Here is a 22,838-nt window from a genome sequence, read left to right on the forward strand (position 1 = left end):
TCGAACAACAGTTGGGGTGAACAACTCATGAGCGGACCGCAAGCGGCGGCCTGCATTGGGACCAGGACCCGACGAGCGCTTTGGCCCGCGACTCCTTCCAAGTCACGTTCTCCAACCCACTTCTTTCTCCGCTTCTCTCGCCGATGCCGATTTTGTCTTTCAGCCTGTCTTGTCACCGGCTTCATCGATGCACTCCGCAGCACAAAACTACAGCCACCGCACACCACACGAAAGTACAACGCACAACATGAAAAAAGCCCCTGTTGTTGAAAGTTTTTTTAGACAAAAACTGTTCAAAGTGCGCGAAAGACAAGAGTTACGACAAAACCATTTCTACAAACGATTGCCGTAATTTACACTGCATCTGCTTACTCAAGTCCGCAAGCTCCAAGAGGTCCACACTGTCAGCAATATTGTTAGTGTGATTCCAGCTGCAACCTGTACCCATATGCAACATTACCGTTTCCTGAACTTATATCTTCCATGTGGCAGACGCGAACATGGCCCTCGTTGAGCTAGTGGTTCACTTCTTACACCCTGACAGACATTAAATGGAAGGAAGGGAGTGTCAATATGTCCTTGCGGCATGACGAGGTCCGAAGTAGGCTGACTTGCGACCCGATCACCAAGCCGGAGTTGTCGCCTTCAAAAAATCTTAGCACAACACTTCTGCACATTTTGCGGACGAGCAAAAGTTACGTGTGCCAACTTGAAAGTTTTTTCAAGACGTGCTTTTACGTCAAGCAAACGATCATATCAGTCTCTACGCCCTCTAGGTTTTCCTCTTGTTTTTGGCTGAAAGACTCCTTAGTGATGGTACACAGAGAAAGACTGTTTACCGCGCACAACATGACACTGGCACAGCTGGACACTTAAAGTGAGCTGTTCAAACAGAAAGAAAGGCGCATGAAACAAACGCACAAGTATACACACGACGAGTGCGACCAGCCATCAAAGTAATACTTTCTAGCGTGTGCGCAGAATTCTCCTTTCGAAAGAAGGGCCGCGGCAGCAGGCTAAGTGACGTTTGACCTCTACTTAATCACGATTCTGATAAACGCGCCTGCAGGAGAGACAATAGAGAGTTTTAGTACTGCGTACGCTGCGTACGTGGCGGCGTTGCGTACGTAAGGACGCCACGTTATGCGTAGTGCGCATGCGCAGACAGCAACGCGCACGTATCGCATTACGTACGCAGCTGCTACGTACGCACGCATGAGATGCGTGCGTGCGTACGTATGAGGTGATCGCGCCGCTCTCGAACAAGTTCGCCACAGCGCGAGACTTCGTTTTGCAAAATGGCGGCATCGAAGGCAAGCACCGACCGGCTCTGTGGCTTAAAATATGGCCGTAATCTGGCTATAACACTTGGATTGGCTCACATTGGCTGTCAAGAACACGTTTGATCTACCAGATGGCGCAACACGCTTCACGCTCGTTACGTACGCGGGTACTACGGCGTACTAAAAGCCGAATAGTGGCAAACGACGCCACGTAACGCAAGGCACTTGCGTGATGCGTACGTAGCACCATTCCGCAGTACTAAAACTCTATAATGCTTCGTGTCGGTGGCGCCTGCGGAAATGCGACCTTCAGAGCACAGCCATTGCAGTGAACGCTAGGTTGTTGTGCCATCTCGCTACTTAGTTCGAGAACGCACTGAAGCTGCAAGGGTCATAGTACCCCTAAACATTGTATTGTGTGTTAAAATGGCGTGCACCACGGCTACGATGCTGATGTAACCGTGGTGGGTTCTAGCATAGAACACTCTACTGTTTAATAATAGCAGTACCTTAGCTCAATCGGCTGCGCAATCATACACATGGAGTGAGCTAACGACGGAAAGACTAACAAATGAGCTGCCCCGCCGCGGTGATCTAGTGGCTAAGGTACTCGGCTGCTGACCAGCAGGTCGCGGGTTCAAATCCCGACTGTGGCGGCTGCATTTCCGATGGAAGCGGAAATGTTATAGGCCCGTGTGCTCAGATTTGGGTGCACGTTAAAGTACTCCAGCTGCACAAAATTTCCGGAGCCCTCCACTACGGCGTCTCTCATATTCATATGGTGGTTTTGGGACGTCAAACCCCACAGCCAACCTAGCTACAGCTACAAAATCTCTGCGTATGCAGCCTAATGTGTTTTATTTCATGCTGACTTTGAAACAACCCACAAGCATGAATCCTTGACCATGAAAAATATGCTTGTTTCTTTACTATGCATGATGAGCTTACTTGCGCGCCAGTTCTTCTTATGCATGTATATCGCAGAGAAATGACTCGGCAAATGACTCGGCGATACTTTAACAAAAAACCGTAAGCATATTCTCTCGAAACGCATCTTAGTTCACCGTACCAGCTATTTCATTCGTTTTTTGTCCTAGACGTACGGTACTACTCGTACTCACTACACGTACTCAATGAAGGAATGTTAAGCGAGGCTCATTTTCGCATTGAGTACCCGTAATTCCAAACTGTCATGCTCACTAACGGCCACACATCAAACTAACAAATACTCACCAAATCATTTTCAGAAGACTCATTCATAGATGCCGTTTAGAATGACTGGCCTACTTATATGACTTAGAATTACTGGCCTACTTAGAATGACTGGCCTACTACAGGAAAGCACTTAAGTTACTGATCTGTGTTCAAGTGAACCTATACCACTGTCACATAGTTACTTGAAAGTATTTTTAAGAAAACGAGGCCTTCTAAAAAAAAAGAGTTTCGCCCGTTGACGCATGACAGTGAGCGCTTTATGACGTAGCAGTTTTATCTATAAATAGTGTTCGGTGATGTGTTTGAAGCCGCGACAAAGAAGTCACGAAACCAGTAGGAGTAAGAATTGTTCTGCGCCGAGATAAACGTGGTGAGGTACGCCGTGTTGGTGTTGCCCACGATGAGCGATGCGTTGTTAGTGTTATCAAAGTCGTTTGGCGTAGATAATTCCTCTGAAGACATTTAGCAGTGGTGTTCAAAAAACCGTCTTTATTTCGAGGATTTCTCACTGGACGTAGAGCGCACCGAAAGAGAGAGCAACACAAAACTATCAGCTGCGAACTCCTGAGCAGCAAGTTTCACTTCACGTCCCCTCATGCGTTAATGTATTTTTCTTGACGCTAGTATGTCCCTTCGATTGTATTTGTTGAACAATATCCTTCACCGAGCTCAAAAATAAAATCGTACTTTTTCTTGTACATTGTATGTAGCTCAATTACAGTTGATATTACTGAGCGCCGCATGCCGCCAGCACGCACGGTCGAGCTCGACGACCGGAGCGAAATGGGTAAAGCAATGAAACCTGCAGCAACGACTACAGACCATGCATTTCTGCTGACTTCTCCAACACTTCACCGGTAGCGTACAAGCGACGCTGTTGTTCAACGAATTTTCACAATTTCGACATTGTGATAAGCGTACGCGTCTATTCTTTTCGTTATTATTGTTGAGATCGCGCTGCTGGAATCTACAACATGTGAGTGTGGTAATTTTCGCAAAGTTTAGGTCGTATCATGGCAGTGAAACAAGCACTACTTGATGGGAAGTTAATTTGTGCCGTAATTGCTTGCTTACAGTGCATACAATGATGGCAGCGTAGTATCTTTGTAAACCATCGCTACATTAAACACTCGGCATGTAGCCCTGATGGCGCGCTACTCGCTAGTGGCCTGCTATTGCGGCAAATCCATTAGGTAGGCTCGGCATGAATTATCTCTGATTTCCGTTCAGCTCATACATCAATTCTAGTTAACGCAGCTTTAATTAGCACACCCAACATTACGCAAGGCATCGTTGATGCACGGTCAGTCAGCTGACACCACCATCCTTCACTTTGCGGAGAGTATGGAGGTAGCGACCATTTGGCCGTTCTTATCGTATGAGAAAATATTTTTCTAAGTATGCACTCATTCGACGATCAAGAACACACTTTAAGGCAAAAGGGTGTAAAAAGGGTGTGTGGTTCGTCATTTTGTGAACTAGTGGGGCTGCCAAAACCATTCATCCCTTCAAGGACTAATGGCGCCACGTTTAACAGTTAGTCCCCACAAATGAGCTCTAGGGACTAACATTTATTCCTCACATTTACTCCTTAGTGAGTAACCGTTAGTCCCGCGGTTCACCTCATAAAACCATCATTTAGTCCTCCCATTTGCACCTTATAGAGCAACTGCTAATCCCCACCTTAACACTTTACCGAGAAACCGTTAGTCCTCACAGTTGCACCCTGCCGGACAAACGGTTGATCCAGTCAAATACTTCAATCGAATGAAGTTTTTGTCCCCAGTTCAAACATTGTTTTTTGTTTATTTTTTGTCAGGCCTCATACTTTTTTCGACTGTTTTTCTGTGCAGTGAGCAACAAATTGAGCAGAAAAGAACACACAAAAAAGTAGTTAGCCACCTACGTGTAACTGCTTTTGCAGTCACGGCAACAACGAACAACAAAAGTGAGACATCAAATCGTTTATTTTTCTACATACACATGAAGTTTCTCCATTCTTTTAGGAGAATTTATGGGGAAGAGTACAAGTCCAGGCTCGTTGTCAAATCTTGTTCACTCCTTTGGGAGCTCCTCTGACGAAAGCGGTAGATGACAGGCATTGCAGATGCCAGCGCACGCAGCCTGCTGCCTGTTGTGTTACCACGGCTGCACGTACAATAATATAGTAAATATAGTTAGACACACGTGACAGAAGATGAAGATCCGCGCATATGACAAGTACATACACCTTAATATAAAAGCAAGGGTTAAAATAAGACACACAAATAACTTTACCTTCATATCTCACTCAGTCCTTCTGAAGCTGCTCTGACGAAAGAGATGAATGACAGGCATCGCAGACGCCAGCGCACAGAGTTTGCAGCATGGTGTGTGCCCACGGCTCCCCAATAAATATGTAAAATAGTGAGTCACTCGTGACAGAGGATGAATACAAATGCATACGAGAAATACGTGCAAGGTGAAATGAAAACATCCGTGAGATATGACATGCTGATAATTTCACCATGATGTCACACATCGTCAAAGACTCATTTCGATCCCCGTAGCGCAACAGCTTAGGAGCGGCGGCCGCCGCCCCAACCCCGCGAACCACCTTGCCGCCAACAAGTCGGCGAGTCCTAAGCGAGCGACGTCGTTCAGCTCGAGCAAGTGAACGCGAGACCCAACACGTGGCTGCACGAGGAGTGTCTGCCGCCATCGAGCTTAGAACAGGAGAGCGAGCGTACGCTTGGCCGCCACCACAAACAGCGCCGAGCTAGTTTGGAGCTTGAGCCGAAGAAATCGACGGTAATGCGGCCCTTTTACACAAACTCGAGCGAGTGCAGCGCGCAAACGCGAGTCCGTCACCGCGGCCAACGGACGGCGCCGAGCTGCTTTCGACCGACTAACGCGAAAGCCAACTGTAATGGCGACCAATTTTCAGTGAGTTCCGACGCTAGCGAAAGCCCCGCCAGCCCGTGTGGTGCACTTACAGCACGCGACATACTACAACCAAGCTCTTTACGAGAACCCGCAACGTGTTCTTGACGACTCCCAACACAGCAACGAGGTCTCAGCACAATATCGTCAGCCCGGAGCTCATCGCGGCGGCAAAGACAGGCGACCACTCGATTAGCGAGCGTACGGGAGGCTGACGGCAATGGCGGCCAATCTCCAGGTGGTCGCAAAGCACAGGCGAACTGCAGACGCCGAAGCTTACCGTCGCGATGCGTTTCGTGCGTGCGATATACAACACGACCGAGCCCGTTGCCGGCAAGCACGATCCGCATCGCACTCGCGACAAGTAGAGTAGAATAAAGAATGATAACCTACTTGCCTTAGAATCCAGTGCTGTTTTCTGCCCTGAGGCGGACTGAAGTATATATCCGATAGGCCTGTTGTCTTCTTAGCCGCCATATTGGCCTTCCCAACTCTTGCTGTCGGGTTTTGGTCGTGACTATCTTGAAGCCAGAGATATACAGTGCGGCGTGGTTACATGTCGAGACTTGCTCCAGACTCCATGGGTGCAGAGAGACGTAAAAGCAGCAGCCCACGCTGATCCAATCGTACACACAAGCACCACGTCGTAATTCTTAGATCGTCGAATCTAGGCGGCCGTGGTCGAGCACTCCGAGCGCGACGCAACGAGAATCGTCGCCGGCAAAATACGGGGAAAGACTGGGCCAGCAGAGGAGGATGAGGACATGTGTTCTGTGGAGAAGGAGGGCTGGTCACCTTGCCAACGCTTTTCGCACTGCTTGTAATCCCCGGGTGGTTCGTCCCTAGTGGAGCGTGTTTGGAGACTAAGTGGTTTCACGCGGCACGCTTTCCTCAGTGGTTGCTCCTCAACGGTCTATCTGTTCATCACCCGCGCCTATTGGGCTTCGTTACTCCTTTTCGGGTAATTTTGCCTTAGAGTCTACATCCGATGAAAGTGGCATGGGGTACAGGTCCATGCGTCCTATCTTTTCTTATTCAAGTTCATGGGTTCGCTCGTCCTCCAGCAGCCATCTTCGATTGCACGGTGCACCGCCTGTAGGCCGTGGGCATTGCGAATTGCATAAAAGAATCCAGGCTAGTTAGTTCATAACTGTAAAACTCGAAGTATCAAGGAGGACTGGAAGAAACACCAATAGACAGGTCTAAGCGCTACTGCGCTTCGTCCTGCCTATATGTGTCTCTTGTCCTCATTATATTTTGCGCTTTCAGGTTTGAAGCGTATTAGAAGTGTCATTTTTGTTTGTTGACTGACAACAAAAGGCTGTTTTGTCATCTTTTTTAAGCGGTGCCGCATGGCTATGCTTGGTGAGCCACGCATGCTTGTATGTTTAGTAAACGGCCAGCATGGCTGTGCCAATATTATGTGTAGGCTAGAAATTATGGGCCTTTGTTTCTGTCACTGTACATGGCAGTGTCAATACTGCATTTGGCTGGCTATAATGGCCACGTGTAGGCGTCATTGAGTGACAGGGGTAGCAATATTGTATTTTGGCTGGCTATATGAACCATCCTTAACATTCGTATATGCTGGCGGACGACGAAGTGACTCTCTCACAGAACGCTTGTGCCCGTGCCTCAGTATTTTCAATTTGTTTTCATGGAAATCCTTGGAGCTGCCGCTCTCTCCTTTGCGGTGATGCTTCAGGACACACCTGAGAATGTTCCAGGCGTGCGACCATCACGCCGGGCTTCGTCGTCCAGGAAGCGTAGCAACGCGTCGAGTGACACAGACAGCGAGGCAACCGATTTGTACTCGGACGGCTTTGAGTAATCGGATGATGACTTCACGGTCGTCATGAATCAATCTACAAAACGATGACTGCTGCGGACGGCATCGTCGGCAAGTGTTTCCACCGTTAAGACTGCACCACAGTGGTGGCCGCACACCATGCTGTTTATGCCCGAAGACCCTGCATATAACTTGCGACTCCTCAACAGGCAAGTTCTTTCTGTGCTTCTCGAGGAAACCGCGCCGAATGAGATCAAAGACGTGAGGATCAACGCACGGAAGAATTTCCTTGCTGTAGACGTTATGCACCGTAGCGCACTGCAAAGCCTTCAGCACATAGCAGAAATCGGCAACGTGAATGTTCAGCCAACGATCGCTACAGGTTGTAATGGCACTGTAGGTGTCATTTGAGATGTGGATCTTTCCATCTCAGCTAATGACCTACCAATACTAATAAAGCCAGTGACAGAAGGCACCCGCATCATGCACATTACCAGACTCGAAAACTCACGCTGCTTGAGGCTTGTGTTCGAGGGGGACAGCCTTCCCTCGTATGTCAAATTTGGCCATGTTCGCCACTCAGAGCGTCCATACATACCGAAGCCACTGCAATGCTACAAGTGCTTCAAGATGGGACACGTAAAATGTGTCTGTGAGAACAAAGTTGTGTGTCCGTGGTGCGCTGAGTCTCACTCAAAAGACGCCTGCGGTGCCACCGTGTTACGATGTCCAAACTGCCACGGCGCTCATGAGGCATCATCCAAAGATTGCCCGCGGGTACGAAACGAGCACGCGGTACTCAGGCGTATGGTGCGGGACAATTCAACGCACAGGGAAGCTGCCGCTACACTACGCCGACGACGGCGTCGTGGGCCAAGACCATCACGGAAAAACTGCTCTACCGATAGAGAGATGTCATCCTCTATCAAAGAGGTTGACCCACAAACACCGAGCTCACTGAAGACGGATACTGCCAAGAAAGGGACAGCAGTCGCACCTTTCGAACAGTGGCCCTCGATTTCACGAAGTCAACCTACTTCGGAGCTGCATCACATCCCGCCGCCCTCGACGACCCCTCAAACCAGTGATGTGATGAATGAAGATCAAGTGATAAGCTTGCTGCAATCACTGATGAGTACCATGCGTGTCCTACTGAGTATTATGAAGACTTCGGCTGCGCACCCGCACTGCATGTGCTGGACGCCCTGAGTCCGGTGCTTGCAGCTCTGAGGCAAAACCATGGACAGCGAGGCACCGTCGTTTCGAGCGGAAGTCAAGAATGCATCTGTCTTTCAGTGGAACGCCAGAGGACTGAAGTCGCGCATGTCTGACTTTAGACAGTTTGTATTTGTGAACCGCTTCCCCATTATCGTGATTTGTGAACCCAACCTGTGTGCTTCAATCAAGCTGTCAGGATATGAGTGCTTTATGTCCTCCACTCACAGGGCCTGCAGCAAAGTTATTGTATTCATGCGCTATGACCTCACTTACGTTCACCACAGAGTCTCGCCTGATGAAGGGAATCAGTATGTGTGCCTTACTGTGAAGAAAGATGAGGTTGCTTTCACGATTATCGGAGCTTACTTATCTCCAGTAAGCCGCCTTGACTGCGAGCGCTTACGCGGTATTCTGACATCGACTCCAAAGCTATGGGTGATCACTGGCGACTTCAATGTGCACCATTTCTGATGGGGAAGCTCCAGAGAAAACTCTAGAGAAAGAAAATTGGTGTCCTTAGCCTCGGAGTACGAACTACGCGTTTGTAACGATAGAAGCCCTACATATTTACGCAGATCAGCCTATAGCAGCTGCCTGGACCTTACATTGGTTTCTCGCTCACTTACCAGGAAAGTGCACTGGTTTTCCGATCTGGAAACGCGGGACAGCGACCATATACCAACTAACCTGTGTATAGAAGGTTTCACCAGCTCCAAGTCCTCAAGAGGCCTCAAATACACCGATTGGCCGAAATTCAAAATGTTAATGGCAGACTGCTGTACCGACGGCTCATCATATAACCTTGAGGACTCGATAAAGGATGTCCTGCAGAATACCACGCATACACATTTGACTAGTCACAGGCGCACCGATTTCCACATCGAGCTTGAGAAACTTTGCGCAACACGCTGTCGTGCAGAACGAAGGTACCGACGGACAAAGTGCATGGATGATTTGAGGCTGGCTAGGCGCATTCAGCAGAAAATGCAGCGGCACATGGATAAACAGGCTAGGCGACATTGGACATCCTTTTGCGAGTCGTTGGATGCACGAAAGCCCCTATCACTGATATGGCGAACCGTCCGGGGTCTTAGCACAACCTTGGTTCAGTGACACCCGTTTAAATCTCTGGCACTTCACCTTCGATACAGAGAGATTGACGTTGCAGATTCTTTCTGTAGAAGAATTGCCGGTGATTCCAATTTCACAGTATCAAGAACGGGAACATTTGACAATCCACCGCCGTCACGTGATCCCCGTATAGAATGCCAGTTTTCTATGGATGAGCTAGAGGCAGCACTGGTACTGTGCAGATGTTTTTTAGCACCCGGACCTGACCTATCGTGTCCTATCGTCACCTATCGTGTATAACGTGACCTATCGTGCCCTTTGTAATCTTGAAGACGAAGCTCGGAAGACACTCTTACGCCTATACAACGACTCCTGGCAGACTGGTACGTTTACCCAGGCATGGAAGTCAAGTCGCCTCATTCCACTTCTAAAGGCTGGTATATCTCCTTTGGATATTGCCTCATACCATCCTATCTCACTTGCCAGTTGTGGGGGGAAAACGATGGAACGAATGATTCAAACACGATTGGAGTGGTATTTAGAGCACTACGAAATCTATCCAGTATTCATGACCGGATTCAGGCGCGGCCATTCGTCAATCGACAACGTTGTTGATCTGGTGACATATGTTCAACGCCAGAAGGCCTGTAAGAGACTGTGCGCCGCCTTGTTTCTAAACGTTAAGGGGGCTTACGACAATGTCACCCTTGAAGCCATTCTTAGTGCCTTGAAAACAGTAGGTCTTGGTGGCAAGATATATATGTGGGTGTACAGCTACTTACAGCTGAGATCATTTTAAGTGATGACAGTGAATGGTTCAACACCTGATTATTACAGCAGCCGAGGAGTTCCTCAGGGAGGAGTGCTAAGCCCTACACTTTTCAACCTAACTCTCATTGGTCTAGTCGAGCAGCTACCTAGCACTGTAGAACTTTCTGTCTATGCTGATGACATCTGCATTTCGACATAAGGTTTGACAAAGCCTCGACTTCGCGCCCGCCTTCAGAAGGCTGCTACAACGACGTCATGCTACCTTCGTAAACAAGGTCTCGATGTGTCCTGCGGAAAATGTGCAGTGGTAGCATTCACGCGGAAACCAATGTCTGCTTACAGCATATCGATAAATGAAGAACACATATCGTTCAGCAGAAGCCACTGCTTCTTCGGAGTCATAATAGACAGAAACCTGTCGTGGACTCCACACGTGAACTCTGTGAAGAAGCGACTGATTGCAACATGCCACATGTTCAAATTCCTTGCAGGAAAGAATTGGGGAGTGCCCATACCATCCATGCTACATCTGTACAGAGTTCTGTTTATCGGATTCTTTCGGTACAGCTTACCTGCAATATCTAACACTGGCAAGACCAACCTGCGCGCAATTCAGAGTATTCAAGCCCGAGCACTTAAGATATGCCTTGGATTAACCCGCAGTGCTTGAACGGCTGAAACCATTGCCATCGCTCAAGATCACTCGATAAAGACGCATATTATTACCGAGACAATGCGCATGCACCTCAGGCATTATGCCAGGACCCCCTCTCACCACCTGATGAGCCTAGCTGCTGAAAGGCCCCGCATGACATACGGCACTATTGTCTACAAGCCTCGTTTATCGTTTACTGAGAAACACGCGCCTGCAACAAAGCCACTGCTTCCTCCTTGGAGCTTGAGCCAGCCCCGAGCTCACTTAATAATTCCAGGAATGAGGAGAAAATCGGACTTACCGACACATGCCCTGAAACAACTGAGTCTATTCCTACTGGAACAAAACTACAGTAACCACGTGCACATTTACACGGATGGCTCTACTACGCCGTCTAGTTCAGGTGGAGCAGGGGTTATACCATCACAAGCGGCAACTCGGTGTTTTAGGACTTCACATGTGACAACGTCAACGATGGCAGAACTGGAGGCTCTGTGCAATGCACCGAAACTCATCAATTCAGAAGAAAGACCAGGTAAATGGGCTGTGTTTTCTGACTCAAAACCAGCGTTCCAGTGCCTGATATCAGTTCCCCGACGCGGATGCCACGACCAGTTGACCTACCAAACCGTGAAACTTCACCACTTTTCAATACAAAAATGCCATGACATCGTCTCTCAGTGGTTACCTGGGCATTGTGGTATAGGCGGCAATATTCTGCTGATCATGCTGCTCGCACGTCACATAAAGAAGCAAACAGCGTTCCGTTTCCGCTTTCAAGAGCGGATGCGGCGAGGGAGATACGTCAAGTGGCCCGCTGTCTCACACTGACTGAGTAAAACACACCAAGCATACGACGTACCAGACTGCACGAGCTCGATCCTTCACTACAACTCCGGCCTCCACCCGGCCTACATCGACGTGCAGCTTCGCTTCTCTATCGCCTTTGGCTGGGAGTTGCTTTCACGAAAGCCTATACCACGTTAATCGGAATTACTGACAGTGCGGCGTGCGATGTTTGCGGCACCGACGAAATTATTGAACACCTGCTGTGCCATTGTCCTCGATTTGCTTCAGATAGACAAGTACTTGCCAACGCAATGCGGCGACTGGATGATCAGCCTCTTTCTGTGCAGGTGCTATTACAGCAACGTCCACATGCCTCGACAGCCCACAAGGCAGTGAAAGCCCTGCTGTGTTTCCTGAGAAAGACAGGCTTGTGCGAACGCCTCGGACATGCGGTAGAGTTCTACACGCTACAGTGAAATTATTGTCAGCCTCTCCTCACCCTATTTTTTTCTTTTCCCTCTCTTCCCTTTTTCTCGTCTTTCTTGTCCCCTTCCCTAATCCCCCAGTGTAGGGAAGCCAACCGGATGTCTTTCTGGTTAACCTCCCTGCCTTCTCTCTTTTGTTGCTTCCTCCTCCTCCCGTATAGGCTGGCTCTACCAAAATTGATTTTTAAGTGGCGAAACTGGGCCTTCATTGGGCCATTGTTCCTTATGTGTGAACTATAATGGGGAAAGTGCTGTGCTGCTTAGTAGTGTTTCTTAGGTTGCACTGAAAATGCAATGCTACGTATAAAGAAAAACCCTATTCTCATAATATAGTGTTGTCTACTTCGGGAGGCGTCTACTTCGGCGCACCAGTAGCACGTGCGCGCCGCCTTCCACGCTGTAATATACATTACATTTAAAAATGCATTTTTTGGAAATATCTGGCTATACACTGCTACACGCGACCAACACACGGCTGGCATGCGGTGGAGGTATGAACATATGGCGTGCCATGCAGTGATAATGCGGTAACAAGAAATCTGCTCAATCAATCCTCAATTGAATTGATCGTACCTGGAGTAAATGGTCCGAGAACAGAATCACGAGAGGTGACGCATGAGACCAGGGCTCATGTAACCAGGGCTCATGTAATACGGCTGGTAGAAAACTGTGGTCTTTCGACATTTGCAGCGACGCACGCAGATATGAGGGCATTTTTTCCCCTTCACTAGCTCACAATAAACAAAGCTATAACCTCGTAACTACCAGCTTGCAAAGAAAGAGAATGCACCTGCGTTCTTGCGAGACATCGCCAAAGCTGGCATTGTGCAAGCAGCCTCGGCTAGCTAGTTCTTCAATAGGAAGAAATGAAATTCCCATGTTCTACAACCGTTCTGCCGTTCCTACATATATATAGACTATTTTATGTATAAGTATCAGTGTCATCATGTTGTTCTGTTAACCTTTCTCTTTTGTATATAACAACTAAGCAGACAGTGTTACCGTAGACGCAAGCGCGTGAACGCGGATGTGTTTTTGCATGCTGTGTTTCATGTCCTTGTTATTTCATATCGCGATATGCAAAAACAAAAAAACACTGGCTTAAGAGCCCAAGTTGGCGGTTACCAGGTGTCCTACAGAAAATAATCTATAGGCGTAGAATGCGTACTTGTAATGTATTGCCGGTAGGCTATTTGTTTCGTGTGTAGTTGAATATTAAGAATTTGTAGTGTACGTGCTAACTAAAAACTCCATGCAATCTGCACTCTACCTTGGTTTTACACTAGTTGAGTTGGTATGCCCTTCTTTATTGCGTCAGGTTTAATGAATACGTTGATATAGATGACGCTATTTTTGTAAACTTTCATGCTTCGAAGTGTTTTACATGCCTAAAACATAAGCGCATCGATTTGCTCAGATATCAATGACAGATGAGCGAATTGTCAATCAAGTAGACATCCTTATAAAGTTTCGTTGACTATAAGGCGCAAGGCCGCCATCTGGGAATGTAAGATTAATCAACATTACTTTCTGCAATAAATAAAATTTATTATTCAACGGTTGAAGCTCTGAGCACTTATGTTATCTATTGAGCATTAACGACTCAACACTCGAACCTCGTAATCTATATTTCGCTTCGCTAAAACGACAACTTTGTGTCTACCGAAACACAACTGCAAACATCCCTGTTTCACCTTATGAACCGCAATTTTCCAAAAGCCCTACAATAATGGGCATTCTTATGCAATTTTGGCTATGTATAGATGTATCGAACAATATTTCACAAGTGCTCATTATCTACTTTGTTTCCTTTTTCAGACACCTTCATCAGAGTTGAAAAACTGGAGTTCTTGTCACGTGACCAGTCATGTGCTGTTATTAAGGTCGAGTCACTTACAGACTGTACGTGTTTTCAATTGGTTCTTACGCTGTAGAGAGAGATTTCACTATGCACGGTAGTCACTCACAACTAAAAATATACAAGCTTCATCTTCAGCATTGCAGTCCCACGCTAAGAAAATCTGTAGAGACTTTCCATCCACTAACATTGCCTCATTCGTGTGACATCTATCCCTTTGCGCGTATTTCAACTGGTTCGTCTTTGAATACAGACGTCACTCATTGAAGTCGTTAAAGACAATGACACCACTTCAAAGACAAAAGTCGCTGTTTAGGAAGAAAGGACGAATCCTTATAATTCGTAAGGCGTGGCACTAGCATTGACAAATAACAATTATGCTTGCAATTCGTGCAATGCGTGCAATTGGTGCAACTATTCTTGAAAACTTGCGATTCGAAAAGAAACCAGCTTGCAGGAGTCTCATTGACAGGTGATGTAAAAGCGTCCCACGGTTGTGCGGGTGAAGCTTGTATATACTATAAGATCGTGAGCGAACATTAAAACCCATGAGCTCGGAAACTGTATTATTTCGTGGAAAACATGAAATTTCGCGAGCGTATACTAGCCATTGGAGAAAGGAAGATGTGCAGAATCATGGCATTACATGGCATTGTTTACAGCATAGCCCTGCTGAGTTTGACCTATTAGGTTCATGCGGGGAAAAGCCTTTCGCCTTTATCAAACGAAGAATATTTTTTCTAGAATACATGTGATTAGCATCCTGTCTCACAAAAACAGCTCTGAAACGCATTTTTAGCGTCCTATTTGTCACCACTATGAGAGCTTTATTACGGTTGTATGTGGGGGAAGCCTGCTTTCAGATTGTTCTCTTCGATAAACTGCTCTATCTTCTCTTGTGACAGAAGAACGCAGCCTTAGCGATTTGTTCGTTCTACACTAATACAGATGTATTTTCTGCATTGCAGCATCTTAAGAGAGATTTGAGGAGAGCGTGAATCGTCCGTTCAGGCCATCTTTCGTTTATTTTTATTAGCGTCGTATTGTTTACGAACAATATTTGCGAAAACTTGGAAAGCGCTTTAGCTTCACCCTCAAGAGCAGAACGCGATAACCATCCGTAGCCGGTTCGCATTGCCCTCGTCCACGCCAGCGAAAGAGAACATTTGTGCACGTATAACTGGCTATTTCAAACTATCCTACTATGTTCACTGAATGTGCAGTTGCTACGGGGCCATCACTTTTTTTTTTTACTATTTGGCGAAGGGATCAGTGCTGCTCCGTAACGTCCCACGTGCACTTGCCTTGCTATGTACTTCCTCATAGACCTTTCCAGAAATCGCAGCCTTGCGCCTTCCCCCGGTGGATCGGCGTGTGGCATTGTGAGAGAGCGGAACGATGGCGGGCAGAGCAGACGATGCTTTCCCGCTTTTGCCTCCTTTCATCGCGCACCGCGCGTGGTTTTGAGTGGCGCAAAGAGCTGCTATTGCGAACAAGCGCTGTGTCTGACCACTCTGATCTTTCACGCATACTAGACCGTGTTGTACGTCGCAATTAACCTTCATCATCATTGAACATGCCAAATAAGGAAAGAGGCGGACGTACTTGCTCGGATTTTGCATGTGACATTCCGCTAATGTCGCCGGACGTTTCGTTCATTTCTGACCCGCCACCGTGATGTAGTGGCTAAGGCACTCGGCTGCTGACCCGCAGGTCGCGGGATGGAATCCTTGCCACGGCGGTCACAATTTCGATGAAGGCAATAATCCTGTAGGCCCGTGGGCTCAGATTTTAGTGCACGTTTTTATTGCGAAATCCCAGGTGGTCGAAGTTTCCGGAGCCTCCTACTATGACGTCTCTCATAATTCTATGGTGGCTGTGGGACGTTAAACCCCAACAAATATAATATTCGTTCATTGCTTCGTGCTGCTTCATAGCTACGAGGTTCATAATGCTGAAGCTAAGTAGGACATTTTTAAGATGTCTGTGTCAACACTCACTGTGAATACGGAGTTGACATTTTACAGGTGAAGCATACCGTGTAATTAACTACATAAATAATTTAGGCGAGAGGCTTTTATGGCTCATGAAAAATTGGCAGATCTCACCTACAGTGATAATAGATAATATGTGAAGCACGAATGGGAAATGTTGATATGTCACTTTAAAAGCAGCAGAACTTTACCAAGTGGAGGTAAATGATGCCGTACATGACTTCCGTGTCATCATTATCATGTTTGAATGTGTCGTGTAACTTCGTCATCTATTCACGCCACGTCATACCAAATTCGTATTCTTTGGAGCTAGTGAAATTTAACGGCCGCGAGCACAATATGAGAGTGGTATGTTGTCATGTTCTTACGTGACATGCGTGTCAGGATTATCATGTTTGCACCAGTCATATATTTTCTCCTCCAACGACGTCAAGTAACACCAAATTTGGTATGTTTGGAGCTAGCAAAACGGCTGCGAGCGCATCATGAAGAACTCCATTGTAGCGTTATTGCGTGCACACGCTGGGCGCAGCGACGCAACGTTAGGTAACGCGAGCACTCTATAGTCTGATGCCAGGCGCGACCAGCGTGCGTCAGGGTGGCCCAACGGCAAACGGCGCGAAATGCGACACGATGCATTTCGCGCCGATGTGTTACCGAGACAGCATTGTGTCTCCCTCTTTTCGTGACGAAAGGACGCCGGACGCGCTGAAACGCGCATGCGTCAAAGCAACGAAGTGCGGCGCGCACCTGCGAGTATAGGGCAGGACCGGTGCCTGGCGTAGCAACGGCGGCGTGACGTGACAAAAGAAACGCCGGCGAGGACGCGTACTGCATCATGTTGAAATGTATTGACGCATTGACTGTGGCTTGTAGTCTTGTTCTCATAGGACACGCATCTCATAATTATCGTATGTGCACCAGTAAAATACCTTCGTAATCCATTGGCGTCCCGTAATGCCAAATTTGGTATATGTAAATCTAGCGAAACGGCCGCGAGCGCATTTTCAGTGTGGCATATAGTCATGTTGTTACATGACACACATGTCATTATTATTATGGTTGGATGTGTCATTTACCTATGTCGTCCGATCGCGTCGCCTAATGCCGAGTTTAGTACATATGAAGCTAGCGAAACGGCCGCGAACGCATCATGAGCGTAGCATGTAGTCATGTTGTTACATGACACGCATCTCATGTTTATCACGATTGCACCAGTATCATACCTCGGTCATCTATTCGTGTGCCGTAATACCAAATTCGGTATAAGTGAAGCTAGCGAAACGGCCACTAGCGCATCATGAGCGTTGCATGTAGTCATATTGTTAGATGACAATCATGACACGATTTTCATGTTAGAGTCGGTCAGTTGTGTTTGCCATGTAATCATGCACGTGTACGTATCTATTTATATATGTATAGATATAAGAGAAAGAAGTGTGTACTTAAGGGATTGTTTTTCCTTGTTTTCACACAACATTATGATCAAACAGCCAATAAAGCCAAGGAATGCGTAAGGGAAGTTATTATAACCAATGTAATGTAAATATGAAGAAAGAAAAGTGGGTGGAAAACAACTAGCCGTGAGCAGGAATCGAGCCTACGACCTTCGCATATATATATATATATATATATATATATATATATATATAAAGGGAAAGAAGTGTATACCTAAGGGCTCGTTTTTCTGTGTTTTAACACAATACTAATGAGATCTAACAGACAGTATTGCCAAGGAATGTACAGGGGAAGTTATAAGAACCGATGGAATGTAAATAAGAAGAAAGAAAAGTGGATGAAAAAATCAGCAGCCGTGAGCAGGAATCGAACCTACGACTCTCGAATAACGCGTTTGAAGCTCTAACGACTGAGCTACCACAGCGGCCTTCCCTCCATCCTCTTTTGGGGGTTTATATGTTAATTTAGAGGTAGGAGTGACAGTCAGCGCCATCTATAAGCCAAGCGACGAGCGTGAAAACGCACTTTTATGCGCATGGTTGGCGTCACGTAGAACGTGAACTTAATATGAGCAGGCAGCTGATTAATAGTCTTTCGTATACAACCTAATGACACCAACTCTGCCAGTGCGAGACCCTCGTTTAATGAAATAAGGGAAAGAAGTGTATACCTAAAGGCTCGTTTTTCCGTGTTTTAACAGAATATTAATGAGATCTAACAGACAGTAATGCCAAGGAATGTACAGGGGAAGTTATTAGAACCAATGGAATGTGAATCAGAAGAAAGAAAAGTGGATGAAAAAATAACCAGCCGTGAGGAGGAATCGAGCCTACGACCTTCTAATAACGCGTTCGAGGCTCTAACCACTGAGCAACCACAGCGGCCTCAACTCCATCCCCTTTTTTGGGTTTATATGTTAATTTATAGGTAGGAGTGACAGTCAGCGCCATCTATAAGCCAAGCGACGAGTGTGAAAACACTCTTTTATGCGCATGTTTGGCGTCACGTAGCACGTGAACTTATTATGAGCGGGCAGCTGAGTAATGGCCCCTCGTATACGAGGGACTATTATTGTTTTTTAGATCTCATTAATACCGTGTCGTAACATGGAAAAACTAGCCATTAGGCATACCGGTCTTTTCGTCATATATAAATATAAATATATATATATATATATATATATATATATATATATATATATATATATATATTACTGGACGTACACGGACATTTGGTTTCGTTCTCAGTGTTGACAGTAGTTCGTCCTCTTTTCTACTTTCTTTCTTTTTTTTCTTTTCGTCTTTTTTCTTCTCTTTTTTCGCTTTTTTTTCTTTGTTTTTTAGTTCTCTCTCACTCTCGCAAACATTTTTCAAGGCGAGAGGAACGCGGCAGCAAGGCAGTTTGGAAGTTCATGTTAGTATAATTTATCCCCTGATGAAGGGAGGACCCCTCCCGAAACTGTTGGGAAATAAATATATTTATCCTTGTTGACAACGCTCCCGTTGTGCCAGACCTCATACCTTTACGAAGACTAACTGGCCCATTGAATTATTAGTCTCACTACATATATATATATATATATATATATATATATATATATATATATATATATATACATGTGTGTGTACAAGTGTGTGTGTGTGTGTGTGTGTGTGTGTGTGTGTGTGTGTGTGTGCGTGCGTGTGTGTGTGTAGTGTGAATTTGATATTTCAGCAGCAGCGCTATAGTTTTGTTAATGCTGCTTTTTCTGGCTTTTTTTCTAGGGCACGAGGTCTACTACGACCTCCGCGTGACAGATATGTTCGTGCGTGTAAGACCACTTCCCGCTTGTCGAAACTATTTTAAACAAGTCATAGGAAATCTACCATCGTTATACGTTTACAATCCCCAATGTCATCGGCTAATGGGACAAGAAAGTTAAGGGTATATATTCTGTTACCAGAATAATATTTGTTTCTTCAAAATAAACAACTTTCACATGAATGGTATGTATTAGTGTCAATAACTTTTGTTCAGGTTCCTTCTTCACTCAGTGGAATGCTATTTTATATGTGTGTATATTACCATTTTGACGACTTTATCTTGCCGAAAAATAAATCATACACCCTTATTACCAGGCCCACTTGCCAATGTAACCTATGGACATTCTAATCAATCTACTTTCAAGACGTCCATGACTGCGCTGCTGATAATAAAAGAGGTTCGCCAGATGGTCTCTGTGACCGTGTTGTCTTTAGACTTATTTGAATTCGTTTCTTTTGTGGCAGTGGTATCAAAGAGATATTACTAAAACCCACCGCAGCTGGTGGCGCAGAATGTACGCCTATGTGCATCGTTTTTTTTTTCGTCTGCATACCCACGTTAGTTGTCAGTGAACTGCAGAGTTTAGAAAGTGGTACGCTTGCAGCTCAGCTGTGAGAAGTACTGAACAAAAATGAGTGAGGATTGAATGTTTCACGGAGAGAGATGTGTCGCCGGAGCCTGTTTCCACGTAGGCGAACAGATGACCTCCAGAATTTGCAGTGCTTTTGCTTTTGCGTGATTCAAAGACAAGTGAAGCTAACGTTCTCGGCTCCGCCTTGCGTGAACAGTGGAGCATAACCACCTTGGTTATATAACATTCGCGCAGTGGTCTACTTCACCTGTTGTCACGAAACGAGCGCTCAAAAAGGGCGCGCCGCCAAATTCTCGTGACGAAGCGTCGGGGAGATGCCGCGAGGTCAACGATATAAAAAGAAAACAAACAACCAAAGACTCCCCAGGCGCGCGTCTCTCTCCCCTCGGAAGCGTAGGTTCGCCAACGAACCTCCTCGCATCGGCGGCCGAGCAAGCCCTAGAGAGTTCTCGATGGAAAGGGGCGTGGTGAGGCAGGGTTGCGTCATCCTTCGCGGAGGGCCCTCGTAACGTCTCGCCCTCTCCCCAGCCTTCGCTGCGTATCGCGCCGACGAAATGATGAGAACTTTCTGGAATCTCGCGCGGAAGGTATTTAACCGAGCAGCAGAGATGGGAGATCAGCAGAAGAAGGAAGTTAACGCCAGAGTGCGTAGGGTATTCAGCCGTATCAGTCAGCAAAGGTTTCGTCCTTAGTGACAAAGCAGCAGAAGAAGGAAGTTAACGCCAGAGTGCGTAGGGTATCCCTCCGCGTCTGTCGGTGAAGGTTTTGTCCTTAGTGACAAAGCAGGAGGAGAAGAAAGTATGCGCCAGAGTGCGTAGCGTTCCGCCTTGTGGGCGAAGCCTTTTGTCTTCCGTGACAAGGGAGGACAAGAAGAGGATTCCCACCTGAGGGGTGAAGACTCGAGCTACAGGCAAGAGTGTGTGTCTACCGCTGTCGAGCGAAGACGCGTGGCAACAGCTGCGTGTAGGAAGCCGACGTGTTTCCGGCGAAGAAGTTTGAAGCTTGGAGAGTGGCCAATTGAAGACGCGAGATTTCATGGAAGAGAAACTTCCGGGGCAGCGGAACGACAACAACGCTGAACTTTGAGTGAGTGATTCTCGGAAGAGTATCATCTAGACTTTTGTTCGAAGGACTTTGGACTGAATAAGTTTCCTAACTCTTTAGTCTTTAAGTGTCTTGGTTGTTCGATGCATGCGACTGCATTGTAGTGCGTATTGTTGTCTGTGTCCGTTGTTTCGAGTGCGGCTGATTGTACTGTGTAGTACATTGTTTGATTGGTGCCATATTGTATTCAACTATTGTCGAGTGTGCATACTTGTGTATTGTTTTTATCTGCCAATATTGAGTATATAATTTTGTTTTCTTTATCGGCTCTCGGCTCTGACTTGTTCTTTGGGCCACAGCCGGCGTTCGCTGGCTCGCCAAATAGGACCACTTCTAAATTGTCCACGCTTTCGTGGTGCAGTTAGGGGGGCCGATACTTCGGCTCCTGGAATTAGCCCGGCGATCACCTCCCGAATTAACGGGACCGTGTGACACCTGTCATGTTGTGCCTTTCTCTTTCACACTTTACAGCCGTAATTCTCAGCTGACATGATCACTGTTTATGGCTTTGTAAGCTAATGAAAACAACGCATTTCTACTCAAGTGAGCCGACATCGCTTCTTGATTACCAAGCGAGCATGAACTAAATTGGCCTCTACCTTAGTTACACACGCTAATCTCTGCAGCTTCTAAAGCCTTAAAAAATGGGTGATCTTCTGTCCCGCTAAAACGCGAATCGAATCACCACTTCTTTCCAAGCACTACTTGCTGTTTTCAATAAAAAGTGTTGAAATAGACACAGGTATGTCCAGTCATTGCTACTAGGCAAGTTTGCACACAGTCAGAGGGTAGCCTTTTCATATTGCGTGCAAATCGATTAAAAAGCCACTTTGGACGCGAAAAGGCTCTCAATCACATTTAGTGCTGACGTGGACAAAGCCATCTGCGTTGGTGACATTATGCGTCCGTGGCGCAGGAAGGCACGACAGGAGCACATTGCAGTCTTGGGGCGATTGAGAATTATTTCTTTAGGAATCGAAATACGGTACTGCATTCAGCGATTAGCACACACCTACGAAAGCTGTGAGCCCTCCCTTCTTTCAGTGAACATTTCTCGCACTCAATTTGGGCACAGTGTTGTTTGCTAAAGTGTTCCTTTAGTGACCACCACTAAATAGGTGACGTGAATTCGGTGTCGTGAGACTAATAAAACTTAAGTTTGGTACTTGTAATTGTGTGGAAATGTCAGTCTCAGTATGTCAGATACACCAAAGTATCAAGGCTTTTTGTCTTGTATGTATTCATTCTCAATCCCAACGTGGCCTTGCGCATTTACATTATTGCATTCTATGCCTTCATTGACTAACATACACTGCGTTATTCGCAAAAGTGATGCAGTTGAGGCACACCACAACAACATGCCGCAATAGGGCCTTCAACGTGCCTAATGTGAAGCATTTTTTACTCTTCAGAAGTACCTTTGCGCCTATTTCTTCGTTTGGATACTTCAAGTACTCGCAAACGACTGACACGACGATTGTATCAAGAAGCAGCTTAACACTGATACATCCTCCTCATTCCAGGCACTGTGAAGTAGCGGCGAGTGGCATGAAAGGTATTTTTGTTTGTTTAAGCCAAATGACTGGAGATGCATCTGCGGTCTGTGTACATTCACTGCATTAGCAGAGAACGCTTACGTACAATTCGAAAGGAAATGACCCCTCAGGAATCTCGTACATAAGTGATTCAGTTGCGTTTCATCGCACCCTTAGTTCATGGTCTGACATAACAAAGACACTCACGACAGAGCAGAGTTGTCAATTTTCTTGCAGCAAATACACATAAGGTGCGATTAGGTGCCTATGAGAAGTAACTGTCATATTCAAAATAA

The 22,838-nt window shown here is 46.4% G+C and overlaps 1 protein-coding gene across 2 annotated transcripts in view; it reads left to right on the forward strand.

Moving 5' to 3' along the window:
- Window positions 1-19,491, forward strand: part of LOC119163154 (uncharacterized) — a 511,564-nt gene extending 492,073 nt beyond the window's left edge. For both annotated transcript variants that reach the window (XM_075874058.1, XM_075874057.1), the window contains exons 4-5: window positions 14,017-14,100; window positions 19,272-19,491. In XM_075874058.1, coding sequence (XP_075730173.1) covers window positions 14,017-14,100; window positions 19,272-19,429 — 242 coding nt within the window. In that variant the 3' untranslated portion in view covers window positions 19,430-19,491. The remainder of the gene's footprint in view (window positions 1-14,016; window positions 14,101-19,271) is intronic.
- The last annotated feature ends 3,347 nt before the right edge of the window (window positions 19,492-22,838 follow it).

This window comes from Rhipicephalus microplus, chromosome 9 (genome assembly GCF_043290135.1).
Source record: "Rhipicephalus microplus isolate Deutch F79 chromosome 9, USDA_Rmic, whole genome shotgun sequence".
NCBI classification, from domain to species: Eukaryota; Metazoa; Arthropoda; class Arachnida; order Ixodida; family Ixodidae; genus Rhipicephalus; species Rhipicephalus microplus.